Raw genomic sequence first — 17332 nt, forward strand, 5'->3', positions numbered from 1 at the left:
TGTTCCTACATCGTGTATATAGTGTCAGCTATAGTGGACATAGATGAGAGAAGTGTTCCTACATCGTGTATATAGTGTCAGCTATAGTGGACATAGATGAGAGAAGTGATTACACTTTTATAGATTTAACAGTGTTCCACTTATTGCATGACAGACTGTATGAACAAATAAGCCTCGAAGTGCTTGTCTAAATGTAAATCAAATATAGTTACCTATCAGTATAATAAATCATACCAAGATATTTGTTTCATATTTGTATAACTAATATTTAGATACTAATCTATTTGAACATTTATGTGGTATTGTTTGGTATATCACCATTCAGGAGTATTGTAAGATCTCTAAACAAATCAGTATCAACATAAATCATTTGTATACATTTAAGATAAGAAAGAATATATTATAATATTAAAATAGTTCAGTACAACAATAGTTTGACGAATGATTATTCTTGTATCCAAGGTGTTAAAACCAGTGACATAGTAACCAGGGGGGCGCAGGGATTTATTGAGACAAAAGCCAATGACCAAAAGGGGCCATCAAAAGTACTTTGAAAAATCGAAAACAAAGATTTATGTATATGTAGGTTAGGTTGCTAAACATTCGTATAAAATTTTATAAAGCTTTCAGAGTTCATCTATGATAAAGTAAATATGTTTGTGCATATAAAGATAAAAAAAAACATCAGTACAGTTTTAGAGTATTACATGAAAAGGATACTTCAGGTAGAAATATTTCAAATGCTCTAAAGCCTCGACTAAACCTCAAAGTTTGTACAGTATCTTGTATACGTTTTCTTTAATAAAATATCATAATGAATTGTATATATGAAACAAAAGAATTTTTAGCTGATATGTTTAGCTATTTGTAACATACGATGTTCATTAATTTAGAATTAAAAGCGCCAAAATCAAATATACTAACATGAGAAAAAATGAAATCATAATTGACCTTAACAAATGTCCCAACCAGGCATTTGTTACAAATATTTTGATTCTAAGCCAGTTTCGTAATACATTTTCAAAGTCTTTACACATATGCACCACACTAGCTTCTACACGTAGACCTATATCACAGTTTTGCTCAACTCATGAAAGCTCGGACTGTCCCTTTAACATGTGCTCGACACACTGGGCAGTCCTTCATGGCCACAGCACACTCAGTGCAGGACACCAGGTGACCACAAGGCAGGAAGACAATGTCCACCTCTCTGTCCATGCATATCTTACACGTGGTCTGCTGACGTAATACGTTGTTGTTTTCTTTCAGTCTCCGCATGGTCTCTGTGATACACAAACAAACAAACATTTAAAAAAATACTTTTATTAAAAACATAAGTAAATCTAAAAGCGTGGTCGAGAGGCCAAGTGCGCTTGAACTTGTCTCGGCTACCTAGAAGGGGGCTCGAGGTTAGACACCTGACTTGGGCAGAGTTGCGTTTACTGAGCGCCTAAGGGCAGCAAGGAAAACCAACTCCTAGATATCCCCTTCCCCCCCCCCCCCCAACTGGTCCACAAATGAGATTGGACCAAAGCGCTCTGAGTATGCTATAAGCATGAAAAAGTAGCGCTATATAAAAGCTATAATAATAATAAAAGGGAAAAAACTGTAAATTTATAGCGATATCTATCAATACTGTAAGATACATTTCCTTAATCAATATCAAAATAATCAATAAATACTGCTTATTAATTATTTAATTGCCTATTTTCTGACTGATACATGATTTGTTACCGACAATAAATAATTGTGCAAAATTTTGCCAGGGTCCGAGAAGGTGCAATGGGAGAAGAGACGCTTACAAAAATTTCACCTAACAGACAGATTAAGTTGATAGAAGCTTTGTAAAAATAATACTCAACTAGTGATATTCTAAGTAAGTACCAATTAGAGCTGAACTCCAAGGCGCCATAAAGATCCCGAAATTAATAGCCCAGTCTTCACCAGTATTCGAACCCTGGATACCCCAGTTTAGAAGCCAAGCGCTTTAATATTCATCTACCTCCAGTGATATTATTTTTAAACTATACCTAGAAACTTATGTAGTAATTTCTGTTAATAGTACTGTTGCACTTAGGAAAAACATACGCTATTTGTAATCATGGTTTTGAAAAAAAAAATCTCAAAATGAACTATCACAGAAAATCTAAACCAATAGTCTGTCTTAAATGATAATCAAGCGATTTTTTTTTTTCAGAATCTTGCTCATCGGTTAAATCAGAACTTACCGGAGTCATTAGAGGCGCCATTAGAGGCGATGTGATTCACTTGAGGTCTAGGAGCAGGAACTTGGTCCCCCCTTTCTTCTTTGAGTCGAGCCAAAAGTCTGTCAGCAGACAAGCTGGAGTCTGGTGACAGAAGATATTTTCAAGTCTTAGACACATACGAAAACAAATCATAAAGAAGTAAAGAAAAGTTCCCTTTTCAGATAAATGTGATTTATAGGGCGGATGATGTAAAGCTCATTTGTTTCTATGCCCCACGGTTAAATAGGGTGTCATGTGGCCATCACAGTGACAAACCGACTTGACTTTTCCCCCAACTAATATCACGTATCCATTTGAGCTGGTTGTACTCAAAGTTGCCAAAAACATGCCGAAATTCAAAACCCCAGTCAGGGACCTGAGGTTCGGAAGCCAAGCGAGTTACCAACTCAGCCACCGTGCCTCCAATTCTAAAGAAAGCCAAACTTAAAAACTTCAAGATTTGAAGTGCTTCTGTATAACACGTATTTGGTATTTTCAACTTAAGAAACACATCAATTTTTCTGGATTACTCTTCTGTGGCTAAACGAACTGAAATTTCAAGCTTTCATTTTGTACTGCCTTTTGAAAGTTAAGTGTAGCTTCTAGCAAATTACCTTATTTTTAAATAAATTAGAAAACCACCTGGTAGCTTCACCCAGACATTATTTTTAAAATATCCAAATATCCTCTATTAAATTATTTATTCTAGATACATCTATAAGACAAAAGATGACCCATACCTTCGGCTTTAACAATTTTAGCCATTTCTATGACAGCATTCATAGGGAATCCAAGTTCCGCGACTGCTCTAACTGCTGGGTCCTTTCTCAATGTTTCTTCTTTGATATCTAAAAGTAGAAATGCTAAATATAACTCTTGCAAATATACAACATTCAATGTTTCATTACCATTTACTACGAGACAGCACCTAAATCGATTATGAGCAAAATACTTGTCACCTATTTAACGGAAATACTCTAAAGTGATTTTGAGTTGCTTCTAGATCTACATACAATCAAGTGTTACCCAATTAATATTTACATTTATTAGTATGAAGATCATCTTCTTTTTTTGAACTAACGTCTGTATTCTATAAGATAAGATAAGATAAGATAGAGTTACATTAACTCACCAAGCTGATATGCTGATAGAGCAGCTACTCCCATTTTGTTAGCAACTGCTTCATAGGGAATCTGTCATATTTGAGAAATACAAAATATTAGAAAGACAAGAACATCATCATCAACAACAACAGCAGCAACAAGAACATCAGCAACATCAATAACAAAATCATCAACATTGACAACATAAACAACATCAATGACGACATCAACAACAACAAAAAAATCAACAAGATCAACGTCAACAATAACATCATCAGAAACATCATCATATACTCCATTAACAACATCAACAGCAAAAACATCATCAACAATATTAACAATAACATCATAAACAACAATATCAACAATAACATCATCAACAACGACATGAACAACAACAACAAACATCTACAGTCCAGTGAAACATGTACCTTGTCTAAAGTTTTGTTCAGATCCTGGACAGTGTCCACAAAGACTTGTCCAACACGTTGACGTATGAAAGAACATTTAGAGAACCACCTGGCATGCTCCACCCAGACATCATCTTCATCGTCCCAGTTACGTAAACCTCCACCACAGTAAAAACATCGGGCACAGTCTCCGTAACCTGGTGAAATAAAATGCACATAAACATTTTTGTATCCTGATCAACGCTAAGATTTTTCCATTCTACGAGTTTCTTTTTGGCTTTAATTTGCTAAATATTAGGTGAAAGATATTCTGGGAAATGTAATCCCATGACTTTCAATGTTCTATAAAAAGACTTAATAACTAAATAATCAATGACTTTGCATGGCTATGAATAGAGAACTGAAAATTTGGATTTCTTTAAAACAAACACATTACCTGCATAGAAAAACCCAGCATCAGCAAGTTCTGAAGGCTGTAGACGATGATCCCTTGGCCAATTCGTAAATGTCTTTAATCTTTCCGATTTCAAAGCATACTCAGGACGTTTTGGTCTGTCTGTTACAATGCCTAGCTCTGAGTATGTCGGTCCGTTGGCACTAGTGTTATCATTACGTGCATTTGTGCTGTTATTACTTCTTGTAATTGGGGCTGTATGGCTGTTATTAGTATTTTGGGCTGTGCTGCTGTTGTTAGTAGTTGTATTTCGGGTTGCACTTGGTGATGCTTCTCTTTGAGATGTTCCATTAGAGGAAGGTGTGATGTTGACATCAGCTTGTGAACCTCCAGTTAAGGAAGCTGCTTGCCCTGCTTCATGTGTCCTATTGTTATTTGTAATAGACTGGGGACTACTGTCAATGGAATGCTGCAATTCTGGATTTCCTTGTGATAAGGATTCTACTTGCTGTAACGATGATTGGGTATTCTCTGATTCTGTCAAATTCGTGGCTCCTAACGCGTTCTCTCTGTGTTCTGTATGGCAGTTTTCACGTCTATTTGGTGTGGACTCCCTACCACGTGTAGAGCTTGCTGCATTAAGTAATTCTTGGAATGATCGAGAAGAACTGTACACTATGGGGACATTTCCAGAGTTTTGTCCAGTCACTAAGGAGCAATTCGGTGAAAGTGATCTGTGAACCTCCTCAACATTTTCTTCTGGTCTCCAGGACGATCTCACTGCCTGACAAAATACGCAGGTGACTCTATCGTCCCCATCTCGGCCTGTTCCAGTGTAGGCGAACCCAGACTGAGCCAGAACCACTGCCGACTTGGCCGCTGATGTTGGGTATGTGGCGAATGTTCCCAGCCTGTTTTCTTCTTTATATAAATATCTCGCTTGCATGCTATCGTCTCCATTTTGTGTCACTAGATAGACATCTGTTTGATGTTTTATTCGAAAGTATGTGGAGCTACAGATTTCTTCATAAAGCTTTGACTTTTGTGCTGGCGAATTATCAAATTGAGAACTTACGTCATCTATGTCTTGTTTGGTTAGCTTAACGTTTTCTTGGAGCTTTGAACTACTTTCAGTTTCATTGTCTTTTATTGTTTATAGTATTTTCCTTAATTCGACACTTCAAGTGGTTGGCGTCACAGCTACATATACTTGCGTTGATTGATCTTGTTCTGTTTCTTTTGTTATTTGATCTATTGCATGATTTCTTTGTATTGAAACTGGAAAGAAAAAGAAACACACCTATTCATTTTGAAATTAAAGTAATCATGTACAATAAATAAATACAAATACTGTTTCGTTCCGTAGGAGCCTATGCTTTGTTTTAAACAAAGATGTGACCTTTTGCTCCATTGCCGAGATAGACTCGAAACAATTTTGTTGTATCCGCTAAACTATTCATGTCCGAGTAACGCAGCGGTTCTCAACCTTTTATGCTCGGCGACCCCTTAATACAATCCCCCACTCTTCTGAGACCCCCCCCCCCCGCTCACACATACAGCAATAGAAGAATAGACAATAACAATTCATTTTGTCGATGGTCTTTGGCGACCACTGGCAAATCGTCAATCGACCCCCAAAGGGGTCGCGACCCACAGGTTGAGAACCCCTGGAGTAACGGATATTTCAAGGTAACCGAAGCCAGGGTACGAGGAACAGAATAAAAGCATAGATTCTAAACGAAAAAGTAAAGGCACAGACATTGAGGCAGTAACACTTTCAATAATGTGTAATGATCAATGCAATTAAATATGAAATTAACATTCATATTAAAAATGATGTGTTATTAGATCATTCTACAATAATCTACAAATGTATTTCTATAAATGTGAAGTCCAATTGACATATTTGATACAGACAAAAAAATATAACACTAATTTAAAAAGATGAAGCCTTTTAAAAGTACAAAACCAAAACGAATAATTCTTCAAATGCACAGTGAAATGGAGATGGATCTATTCAAAATTTTAAATTGTTTCTTGGCTTTGTTTTTTTCTTCTGACGCATAATCTTTCATGGAGTAGATCTACTGTGATTTAAAGACAATTGTCTCCTGGGGTCGTCTTAACGGCTCCCGAGTACCTAGGGTATAGAAATTTTGTTGTTAGGGGATGGGGGTAACAATACAATGACGTGTAAGAAAGATACTATTATAACCACATACATAAGTTGACAGGAAAAACTTACACTTGCTATGAATGCTCTCACAATGACTTGATCCACATTGTTTTAAAATACTAATGTCATAGATTCCAGCCACTCCAGCATAAACTAACCACAGTCCATAATATCACTGCAATTTATACACAAGATTCTTCTTTTTTTTTATTGTTTTTGCTGTTACTCTCATTTTGTTTAGAAACTGAAAATTAAAACAAAAACCAAAAATTACGAGAAATTCGGCAACTGGAAGACTGCTATAGTTTTCGGTCAACTTAAAGCTGAATCAAGATCAAAACTAAATCCTAATGGGGGATTTCTTGAAATGGAGGTGAAGCTATAAATAGAATTCTTTTTGGTTTATCGGTGAACAGATGACGTTAACTTACGTAGGTTAAAACTTTTACAAAAAATTCTCTTTACGTGGTAGCACTACACAACTACAAGAATAATGTTTCTAAGTTCTTCAACAACGAGGAGCATAAATTATTGTAAGTTATTAGTTGGCAACAGTCGACATTATTTTCTTTGTTTATATATTTCAAAATGTCTCCCAATCCCCATCTTTATTTTTTTTTGCTATATTTTTATCTTTTTTTAATTTGTATTCTTCGCCCTCATATTTCTCAAGATCACTACTCTTCTTTTTATCATTTCTTTTCAATTATTTTAAGTTATGTCTTTTGTAATGTTAAAAAGAAGTTTTACTTTTTTTTAAAACTGGCGATCGATTGGGCAGATGATGTACAAGTCATCTGTTTCAGTTGCCCACGGTTAATGAGGGTGTCATATGGCCAGCGCAACGACCAACCGCTTTTACTTTTCTCAAACTAATATAAGGTACCTATTAGAGCTGGTTGGACTCGGAGGCTCCCCAAAAAAATCCAGAAATTAAAAATCCAAGTCATAACCAGGATTCGAACATGGGACCCTACAGTTCGGAAGAATAGCGTCTTACCACTCGACCACCACGCCTTATTTTAAATGTAAAAACTGATTATAGAATATTAATATAATAACAAAGAGCAGATTACCACAATTTATGTAGTTACCAAAATTACATATTAAGAAGATACATAAAAAAAAGCAAACTAAAAAAGTCTCACTAATAAGTTTATAAACAATACAGTTTACCTTAACGAAACAATCAAACTTTTTATTATCAATAAAACTATCGTAATTTTAATTTAAAAAAGGTTATATTATAAAAGTCTCAAATAAAAATAGAAGTGTATGCATATCATATTATAAAGACAATAACCTGATGTCATACCATTTAATAGTAAACTGATCCTCCGACGCTGACCACAAACTATATAGGCTATTGCAGTTCTTTTGGACCCAACAGCTGACCGGAGAAGAGGAGATTGTGTAGGAGACAGTGTTTCGACCTTGGCCAATGCCCAGGCTTTCACCTCGTACTTCACGTGATCAGCCATAGAAGTCATGTGACTGAAAGCTTGTCATATAGACCATTTCATACAGGGCATGCCTTGCCAGAACTTTCCAGTTCATTATTTCTTTTTTCGTCCTAAACAGCCATTTAGTAAACTGATGTCCTTACTGTAATACCATTAAGTAAACAAGATGAGTTCAGCTAAAAACCACTGTCTCATTTACATTTCACTAGAACTTCTAATTAAATTTAAGATCTAGGAAAGTTAGTGCGTTTGTGTTTTGACAACATGCTGACAAGTAAAACTAACCTGACAGCTGACAGTCCAAAGTTCAATGGCTGTAAACCCTCTTCTCTTTTAAAAAACAAAATTCTGATTACTGGAAGCTTTGGCTGGCCTCTTTTTGAACGAGTTGCTTGTCAATAAGCAAAGGAGCATACATGTGTGCAGCAGTGATGCCCGAACTAAGGCCCGCGGGTTACAGCCGCCCCCCCCCCCCAAGAACAAAGTGCATAATGAGGTTACAGAGGATGAATTTAATTTTTCAACGTTGACTCGTCACGTGACAACCTTACCAAGAAATTAGGTCATAGGGAAATAGGTCAAGCACAAATTTGATTCGCTTTTTTTTTACGATTCCTTTATTCACCAATCAAATTCTTCATCGGTAAAAAAAAATGTGTTCGGTTCTCGAAAATGGCTCCAATGATTTTCCTTGAAATTTAAGAGATAAGTACATTTTTGTGGAAAGAAAAACTAAGATTATTAGCTAATTGGCTGGCCACACAGGGAAAACTCTGGTTTGACCGTTATTACTTTTAGAAATATAATAATGTTTAAAATTAATTTTGGTCTGGATGTCTCGACAGTTTGCATCTTGAGCACACCTACGTCATCGGGTAGTTCCTGGTCTGCATTAAAGTCTAAGTCTGGATCTATACGCTAAGAATTAGAACTTTACTTATTAAGAACAAAATTATTGCTATTACAAAAAGTCATCAGCTTCTTTAAAAAAAAAAAAGGAATTCACTTTAAAAAAATAGATCCCTTTTTTTTTTTTGTTCGAGATTCATGTCTGACTGACGAATATTTAAAAAGTGCATATCATCGTCAAAATACAGCAGCACCGCAATAGACGAGATTTTCAGCACCTCGTTGGGCATCGATTCCTCTTTCAAATGATGATCCATAGTTGTTGGGCAACTGAAGGAGGCAATCGACCGCTGGGGCGGTAACTGTGTCAGTACAAATCACGTGACTGTAACAGAAATATATCAGTCAATACTGTGTGTTTTTTTTTGTTCTGTCCCGCCTGACTTGACGTCACTGACAAACATTGTACACAGATATTTATATCTCAAACACTGTATGAAAAAAAAGTCCAAAATGATTGGTTGGCGTAGGGTCTTTCTAGGACTCTACGTCATAACGTTTCTGATTACCACCTCCATTTCACTTAACATTTGTTGTGAGCTCTTCCTGCTTGGTTTATGGACAAGGAAGGCTTTGTTTAACAATGATTTCAGAACACCAGGGGTTGATTTATATAAGAACATACATATTTAATACAATAATGAACGTATACTGTAAATAACTCTGTAGCAAATAAATCACACCCTGGACTAGAAAACGGAATCTTAATATGGTTTCTCTCGCTCTCAGGCCTCTCGCACTAACAAGTTTGTTAACTTTGAAAAATATGAACGTTCTTTATATACTTCATTAAGTATAAACAACGAAACAAAACAGACACAAAAAATGGGATCGTAATCAAGATATAGATATAGCTCTGCTTTAAAAACTAACTGGACTTTCAATTTGTCCCCTTTAATTAGATCTAAATCTAATTCTTATATACTTCATGACGTACAAGACAAACTGTTCTTATGACATTAACGACTTTAAACTTTTAGATGATTTTGTAATGTAAAAATGTAGATAAGTAATAAATAATACGAAACAAAATAAACTAGTAGCTAACATTAATGCTAAGATAAGATAAATATTATTCTTAATTCTTCATTCAAAAGACTAAAAAAGACGCTTTCTTACTTGAGTATGCGGTTGTCTTTCTTGATATCTCCCCCTCTTAAACTGAACACAGTACAGACAAACAAGGCAGCAGCACGGAAAACACCCATGTCTCGAGTCTTCCTTGTGTGCGTTGAATCACTGGTAATGCTTATTGGAAAAGCAGATGGAAATCCGGCGCTCTATATACATTATTTGCTGTGATTTGATTGGTTGATATAAATTAACTCTTAAAATAGAAACCACTGACGTAACCACGAGAAACATTTGAGGTTGCATGTGAGTTCCGAGTGTTGAAAATGATATGATTAGAAAACACAAAGGATGACTAATCGGATTTGGATCTAGAATAATCTAGATCTTTACGCAACAAATATGTGACTATATATAGATATTGAATTAATTCCAAAGGTTAAGGGAATATGCAGTATATCACATGACCAGGCAAACCCAGTTGCGACCTGTATATTTTCTCAGATCTATTGCAGACAAAGCCCTTATCCGCGAAGGTTCTACTTGTTCTAGTCTTGTCGTCTGCGTGGGTTGGTTTTTAAGCCCTAACGCAGTGATTCCCAAAGTGGATATATATATGTCTTCATGTAAATAATGTTTAACAAAAAGAAATGTAGACTGTCTAGCGTTGATTATATAAAATTTTTCATTCTTTCCTTGTCAACCAAGCGGTTACCGATTGCCTTTTTTATGACGATATAAAACTAATTACGCTTGAGGATCTTCTGCGACAATATCACCCTGATAAAAAGATATAGATTTGAAAAACTTTTGAACATTCAAAGATAAAGTTCAGAATAGACCCACAAAATCTCTATTCAACATCAGGTAGAGAAGATGGTGGTTTATGAGTCTTACAATATCTGTTCACTTATAGCAAAAAAGGGTGTGGTGGTAGTGGTTAAGCGCTTGGCTTCCGTAATTGGGGTCCTGGGTTCGAATCTCTGTGAATTTTGAATTTCAGGATTTTCAGGGCTCCCCTGAGTCCACCCATCTCTAATGGGTACCTGAATTATGTTAGTAAAAGTAAAGGCGGTTGGTCGTTGTTCTGCCCACATGACATCCGGCTCGTTAACCGTTGGCCAAAGAAACAGATGACCATAACATCATCACAATGACTGAAAGGGGAAATTTACTTATTTATGGCAAAATGCGGAAAACACCATAGGTAAAACTTTGATTTTTACCAGCCGTTGTAGTTTTAAAACCTGTTTTACACAAACCCACATCTGATATTATTAAAAGAATTTCTTTAAGCAACAATACAGTTCAAGGTTGCTTCGGTGGCATGAGTTATAAAATTAAAAGCTTCATTTGTAATTCTTTGCAAACTACATATAAACGTTTGGGCTTAGCAGCGTCACAGGTTCTAACAGGATGTAGTGGTGTGTGCTGCAAACTGCATTATGGTCGCCGGCTCCTTATTTTTCCTCAGGTTAACCCACAAAAACCTTTCCCATGTTTGAGTTGCAAGACAGGAGAGTTTTGAATTCAGTTTTACTTCTGCTAGGTGGGTAGCCAGCCAAGACTAATGGCTACACCACGGGTTTTCAAAAAAAAAATAAAAATAATATAAAAACAATTTTTTTAATATGGTGACACGTGTTTTACCACGGCCGCACCATATCCATCAAAGTAGACTATTGGAAAAAACAACAACTTAATAACTTAATACGTCATCGCCAAACTTTCTGGAAGCTGATTGGACGAAATAGCTGTACAAGTACATCAACTGGTTCAATACAGGCCAGGTTACAGTAGCCAATAAGGAATTCTTCTCATACACCCGCAACCCTTTTTTTTTATTGCAGACTAAATTAACAGTATATTTAATGTATTCGCACAAATTCTTTTTATACTGTAATGCGACATAACAGTGCTGTGTGACACTTAAAAACTACTGAGTCTTTTTTAAAGGAAAAGCATGTGAAAGTTATTAATGAAATGGAAAATGGTTATCTAGGGGTTTTAAATGTTTGGGGATGTCTTGTGATATTGTTCATATCCGAAAATAGTGTACGTATATAAAATTAAATACCGCGAAAATCTGACATTCGCGTGCGGTCTTAGAACGTATCACCAGCGAAAGTCAAGAAAACACTGTATATTTCTTTATTAATTTTCATTAAAAAAAATATTTTTTTTAAAGCTGTATTAATGTTACTAGAAATGTAATAAATAACTCTTTGAAATACAACTTTCATAAGTTAGAAGCGGAATTCAAACTTTATCACTACGCATTTATCTAATAAAAATCCGTTTGGACGTCGGAGGTTTAAGCACGAAATATATTCTTTGAATGGACCTCATTCACCAATCTAAACGAACGACACTTAGTCACGTGACCTTATTGATAAAACAACGGAAAAAAAACTGTCACGTGATAACCATCATGAATTACACATGAGATCGTAAATTATATAGAAGAGATAGAGCACCACGTGGCTAAATGTTGTTTGTTTACGATTGGTGAATGAGGCCCATTGGTTACCTTCACCTACGTGTTTTTATTGTGAACTGTTAAACGATAATAGCCTCTTAGAATCTGCAGAGTGCTGTTTTTACCGAAACTCAACGGTATTTTTGAAAAAAACGAAAATGTATGTTAGGAGCTGCAATGGTAATTGGTATCATAAAGATACTGGGAAAATATTGAGTTACAAGTCCTAGTTTATGTGAACTGATTTTGTTTTCGAAGATGCTGACAATAAAATCTCCAATCGCTGGGCCCCCCTCAGGCGCGGGGCCTGGGACGGTTGCCCCTCTTGCCACCCCCCCCCTAAGCTAGGCATCCGTCGTCATGAGCGAACTTTGCAAGCGCCTAACAAGAACCAGTAAATCATGATCATGATGATAATATAGAAAATACCAATCAGTCCTAAAGACTTTGGCTCATCTCGCAGAGGACTTGTCTACATGACTTCAGAGCCATAATCCCGTCCACACATAACACAGGTTAGGGGGGACATTTACTTTGAAATTACTTCAGTATATCTCCATTCAAAAGCTGTAAATAGTTGTGAATTATATATTGGCCTCCTTCAGTCGTGAAACGACTATGGTTCCTCTTCAACACTCTTTGGTATGGTTGTGGAGCCCTATTTTGGAGAGACACTCCCGTCCACATATATTGCAAGTCAAGGTGGCTTTCGCTTTGGTGGCACGCTTTCCATTCAAGAAAACTTAAGTCAAAATGTTCGAAGATGTGTTTGAAACTAAAGTTGAACGCCTACAGGGTGACGTTGTAGTTGCTGTCTACTTCCTAGTGAACAATACTAAATATAACTTTATTTCATTTCTACTAAAGACAAAGTCCACTTCTGACATCCACACCTACGTTCTAGATCTATAGATAGATCTATTTAGGACGATTGCTAGATTTATTTGCCTCTTCCTCTTGTGTACAGATATTAAAACCTACTCTTGACCTATTGATTTCTATTTAAGGCGCTGATCACGTTTTTTTTTAGATGTGGCCTAAAAAAAAAACCGAACTCAAAACGAGACCAAAAGAAATTGACCCAGTATAAAATCTTTTTATAGAGCACAATGCGTTGATTAGGGAGAATTTCTAGAACATTTCAGAATTACGTCATATTATTACAACACAAACTATTTCGCTATAAAGAGCTATATAAAGAAGCAGGTTGGTAAATATGTATAACCTACAATTGCGATGACTCATTTGAGTGTATATTTAGATACACTACACTCCTGGGTTCAATACACTTCTAGGCATTTAATAACAGAATCATGGTTCACCCACGCGTCACGTCACGAAAGTTGCTAGGGAGACCTTAAGGAATGTTTAGCTTTAGATTTAGCAACAGATCAGTCGCTGTAACTGGGGAAGTCCTGGCTTGGGTGTTGTGTGCTGTCTAACACTACTTCACTTATTCTACTGCTCGAGTCCGCAAACAGCCAAGGGACATCACAATTAAATACAATACACTTTATCAAGTGATAAATTAAACTGGCACTCTCCATCAATATCCTTCTTTCTATTAAAAAAAAGTAAATAGAGTAAAGTTTCCCTTTCAGACCATGCGGTATATATGGTAGATGATGTTAAGGTCATCTGAGTGGTTAAAGCACTTCGTTTCTGAACCGGTGGTCCTGGGTTCGAATCTTGGTGAAAATTGGGGTTTCGAACTTCTGGATTTTTAGCCCCCCCCCCCCCCCCGAGTCCACCCCAACTCTAATAGGTACCTGACTTTAGTTGGGGGAAAATATAGGCGGTTGGTCGTTGTGCTGGCCACATGACACCCTACTCGTTAACAGTTGGCCAAAGAAACAGAAGACAGATCTTTCTATTAGCCCTAGCCATATTCTTCTTCTATCATGTACCCGCATTCGCGTCACGTCATATGTCTGTCTGACTATGTCACTACCTTTAGCGTGGCTAATAGTAATGCACAATATATATATATATATATTTTGACAAAACTAACATAATCTCTAAACTCTAAACTAAAATAGGTCACTACGGTTCATTGGTTGGCAATTGAAACACTTGCGGGACTCCACCTTCTATTTTCATTCAAGAACGATCTAATTAATATGAAAAAAAGCTATCTTTTGGAAGGATATATCATGTATTTAATTGACTAATAAAAGAAAAAAATCAGGATATTATAATCTCAGTTAAAGATTAAAGCAAACTTTCCCTTTCTTTTTTTATTTTCGCAAAGCTAAAATGTTTCTTCACTTGCTTTAAAAAATGATTTAGGTTTGGTTGATTAGAGATCGCTCGATTGATTACGTTACACATCTTACTAAACATCACCGTGAATTAATTTAACCTAAATGTTGCATATTTCATTAACTCTTTCTCTCCGTAATTATTTACCACATTCTGGTGGAATCAACGTTGGTATCGTCAGTTAGGAGAGAAAGAGTTAAAGTATTTGAAACAAACTTTATTGTATGTATTATTTAAAAAAAAATCATTTATAATTAATAGTATTAAACATAAAACTTTGGAGTTTTAATGTGTTCAGTTTCCAATAATGAAAATGAATCATGCATATCTGGTTTTTCCTTTATGATCACGATATCTGACATTAGCTAAAGCACCGTAACTGAGGAATGGACTTTGCTCAATAGTTTGGGAGCGCGCCTTATTTGGAATAGTATTTAATCGGACGTGGTACTAAAATGGTTGAGACACGCTGCCCTAAGTAGCTATTGTTTTTGTGTACTTAACAAGTTTCTTGACGTCAAAACAACACTCCATCTCAAGTAGGTCCAATCAGAATTCTATTTATGTATATAATCCATTTACTTTTATGTTTATAAATGGCAAGATTTTAAAGAATATACCGCTCGCAAGTAGATGCTCCTTCTTCCTTAGTGCTATTATAGCTTGGAATGGGTTGCCTGAGCCAGACAGGAAAACCAATGACTTGGCAGAATTTAAGTCATTGGTGGACATGCATGACTAGATGCATGACGCGTAGGAGGTGACCATCTTCTTTTTTTTGAAGTAAGGTCTGTATTATATAAGAAAAGATATGATGTAATTGCACATTTTATATTTAGAGTAATTGAGACTAATGAACCAGTGTTAAATTATTCAGTTATAGCAATGCTATAAATCTAAGTTTTCAAAATCTGGTTAAATTATCTGAAATTTATGGTAGCAGAACTAACACATGTGTATGCTTAGTAGAATGCAACAAAATCGTCATTGACCTATTCAATGGACAATAATTCGACATTACTTTCTAATTCGTCAAATGTGTCTAGTTTAAGACTATTCTGTGGAAGAAACAGCGAACAAAGAAAATAACTTTCAAACAACCAATGTGTTGCTAGACTCTATGAATGATGTTTTAGTCCATGTGTACAGAAACCCACAAGTATAAATAAAAATAAATATAGATCTACATGCATTTCATTGTACATTCTTAAGATATGAAAGTAATTCCAAAAAATAATACCTACTGAGTATTATTAAAATTCCTACTTCTAATGTTCAGTAACGATGGCAGACTTAGAGTGATTTGACTACTGAGTGTTTGGGTTTACCCTACAAATGCAACACATTCATTACGCCAATGATTGGTTGCTATTTATAGCTGTATCTTGCTTATAATAATAGAAGTGATGTCGTCAGAGGAAACACGATACTATTAATAGAACAAACATAAACGCCCCATGGCGCGTCCTCACCATAGTTATAACAATAACATTCCACCTACCTTCAAAGGTCCTTCTTTGACTTACATATTTTAACATGTCAGCTAGAGGTCCATTTAAAATTGTTTTTGGCCGTCTGCGTCTTTCTGCAACAATTTCTTTTCTTTGGTTGTCTCAAAATTTCACATGTATTTACGAGGTTCAATAAAGACTAAGCTCTAGAGCAGGGGTGGGCCACATGCGGCACGCCGGAGCGTTTTATGCGGCCCGCGAACATCCACAAATATTAGATGTGCCTTCGATTATATATATAGAAAATAATTTTAAATATCTATATAAGCTATTGATGACGAAGCTAATGAATCATTGTCTCTACATGACATTCTAAAAAGTTGAAAGTAAAACGAAGATTATTCTAATTGGCAATATGTTGTATTATTCTGTCCAAGAATTAAACTCAGGCCAGTATTTATTCAATGCTATAAAGAACATTTTTGAAAGTGTTCAGTTGGCTAGAAAGAACATGGCAAGTGTCACAACTGATGGCGTCCGTGCTTTGCTTGAGAAAAAAAAGGTGTTTTAATTAAAGAACAATATCCCGAGTTTACTAAAAAGCTTCAATGAATATCAAACATAGACGTAAATAAATATAGACTGGAAAAAGGAAATAACTTCATGCAACCTCAAAACATGTATATCTATTGTATTCGGATTTCCGAATTCTGAAAAATTGAAAAATTGCATGATCTTCAGTCTTAGAGATTAAACAAAAATCATAGACATAAATAAAGTACACAAAATTGCAAGTCACAAATTTTCGTTTCATGAAACTCTTTTATCGGCCAGTCTATATTTATTTATGTCTATCATATCAAATATGTGATTGACCCTATTATCTTAGGGATAAAACCTATCAGAGCTAGGGTCCTTAACCACAGGCAGTGGTAATTCCTAAGATTTGGAATCAAAACATTCTGATGTTCGGTAACAAAGCAGAACCAGCGTGGGTTAGCAGGGGCAAGGGATTGAGAAGAATATGGGATCTCAAGGTAGAAATTGGCATGTTCCATGAAGAATATTGAAATGTGACGTTGTTTCTGATATTTCAGTAGAAGAGTGTAAAACAGACTTTATGTTTGCCATCGACATTATTACTATGTGTTGTTTGCACAAGTATGTGCATCTTTTCAAACAAAGCAATCCCATTTCTCCAGGCCAGCAAGTGACTACAGGATTTATTATTTTTCCTTTGCTGAAAGGTGAAGATATTTCTTGTGAAATGATTGAAAAGTACAAGACTTATTTTGATACTTTTTTAGGTGGAAATTGAAAGCAAATTTTAAGACGTCAAAAACTTGTAATAGTTTTTAATACCCTCAG

At 35.7% G+C, this 17332-nt stretch overlaps 1 protein-coding gene across 6 annotated transcripts; it reads right to left on the minus strand.

The window, feature by feature from the left end:
- Positions 1–1013: 1013 nt before the first annotated feature.
- On the minus strand, positions 1014–15873 carry LOC106061670 (death-associated inhibitor of apoptosis 1-like). 6 transcript variants are annotated; one of them, XM_056025974.1, is made up of 9 exons: positions 9821–10259; positions 7645–7934; positions 6399–6573; positions 4196–5431; positions 3781–3956; positions 3379–3439; positions 2987–3094; positions 2229–2348; positions 1014–1283 (listed from the first exon to the last, which is right to left on the minus strand). In XM_056025974.1, the coding sequence occupies exons 4-9, from the start codon at positions 5097–5099 to the stop codon at positions 1084–1086; spliced, it is 1569 nt and encodes a 522-aa protein (XP_055881949.1). In that variant the 5' UTR covers positions 5100–5431; positions 6399–6573; positions 7645–7934; positions 9821–10259; the 3' UTR covers positions 1014–1083. The 6 variants fall into 6 exon arrangements, with proteins under 6 accessions (XP_055881949.1, XP_055881950.1, XP_055881948.1 ...); XM_056025975.1 differs by lacking the exon at positions 9821–10259 and adding an exon at positions 8078–8722; XM_056025973.1 differs by lacking the exon at positions 7645–7934.
- Between the last annotated feature and the right edge of the window lie 1459 nt (positions 15874–17332).

The sequence above is a fragment of the Biomphalaria glabrata genome, chromosome 4 (genome assembly GCF_947242115.1).
Source record: "Biomphalaria glabrata chromosome 4, xgBioGlab47.1, whole genome shotgun sequence".
NCBI lineage: Eukaryota > Metazoa > Mollusca > Gastropoda > Planorbidae > Biomphalaria > Biomphalaria glabrata.

Excerpts from the sequence above, each read along its gene's own strand:
- LOC106061670 (XM_056025977.1), bottom strand. The coding sequence starts at position 5,099 with ATGCAAGCGAGATATTTATATAAAGAAGAAAACAGGCTGGGAACATTC. Across the intron at positions 3,957-4,195 it reads TGCTGGGTTTTTCTATGCAG|GTTACGGAGACTGTGCCCGA; the intron begins GTAATGTGTTTG and ends TTATTTCACCAG. Across the intron at positions 2,349-2,986 it reads TAAAATTGTTAAAGCCGAAG|ACTCCAGCTTGTCTGCTGAC; the intron begins GTATGGGTCATC and ends TTCTGTCACCAG.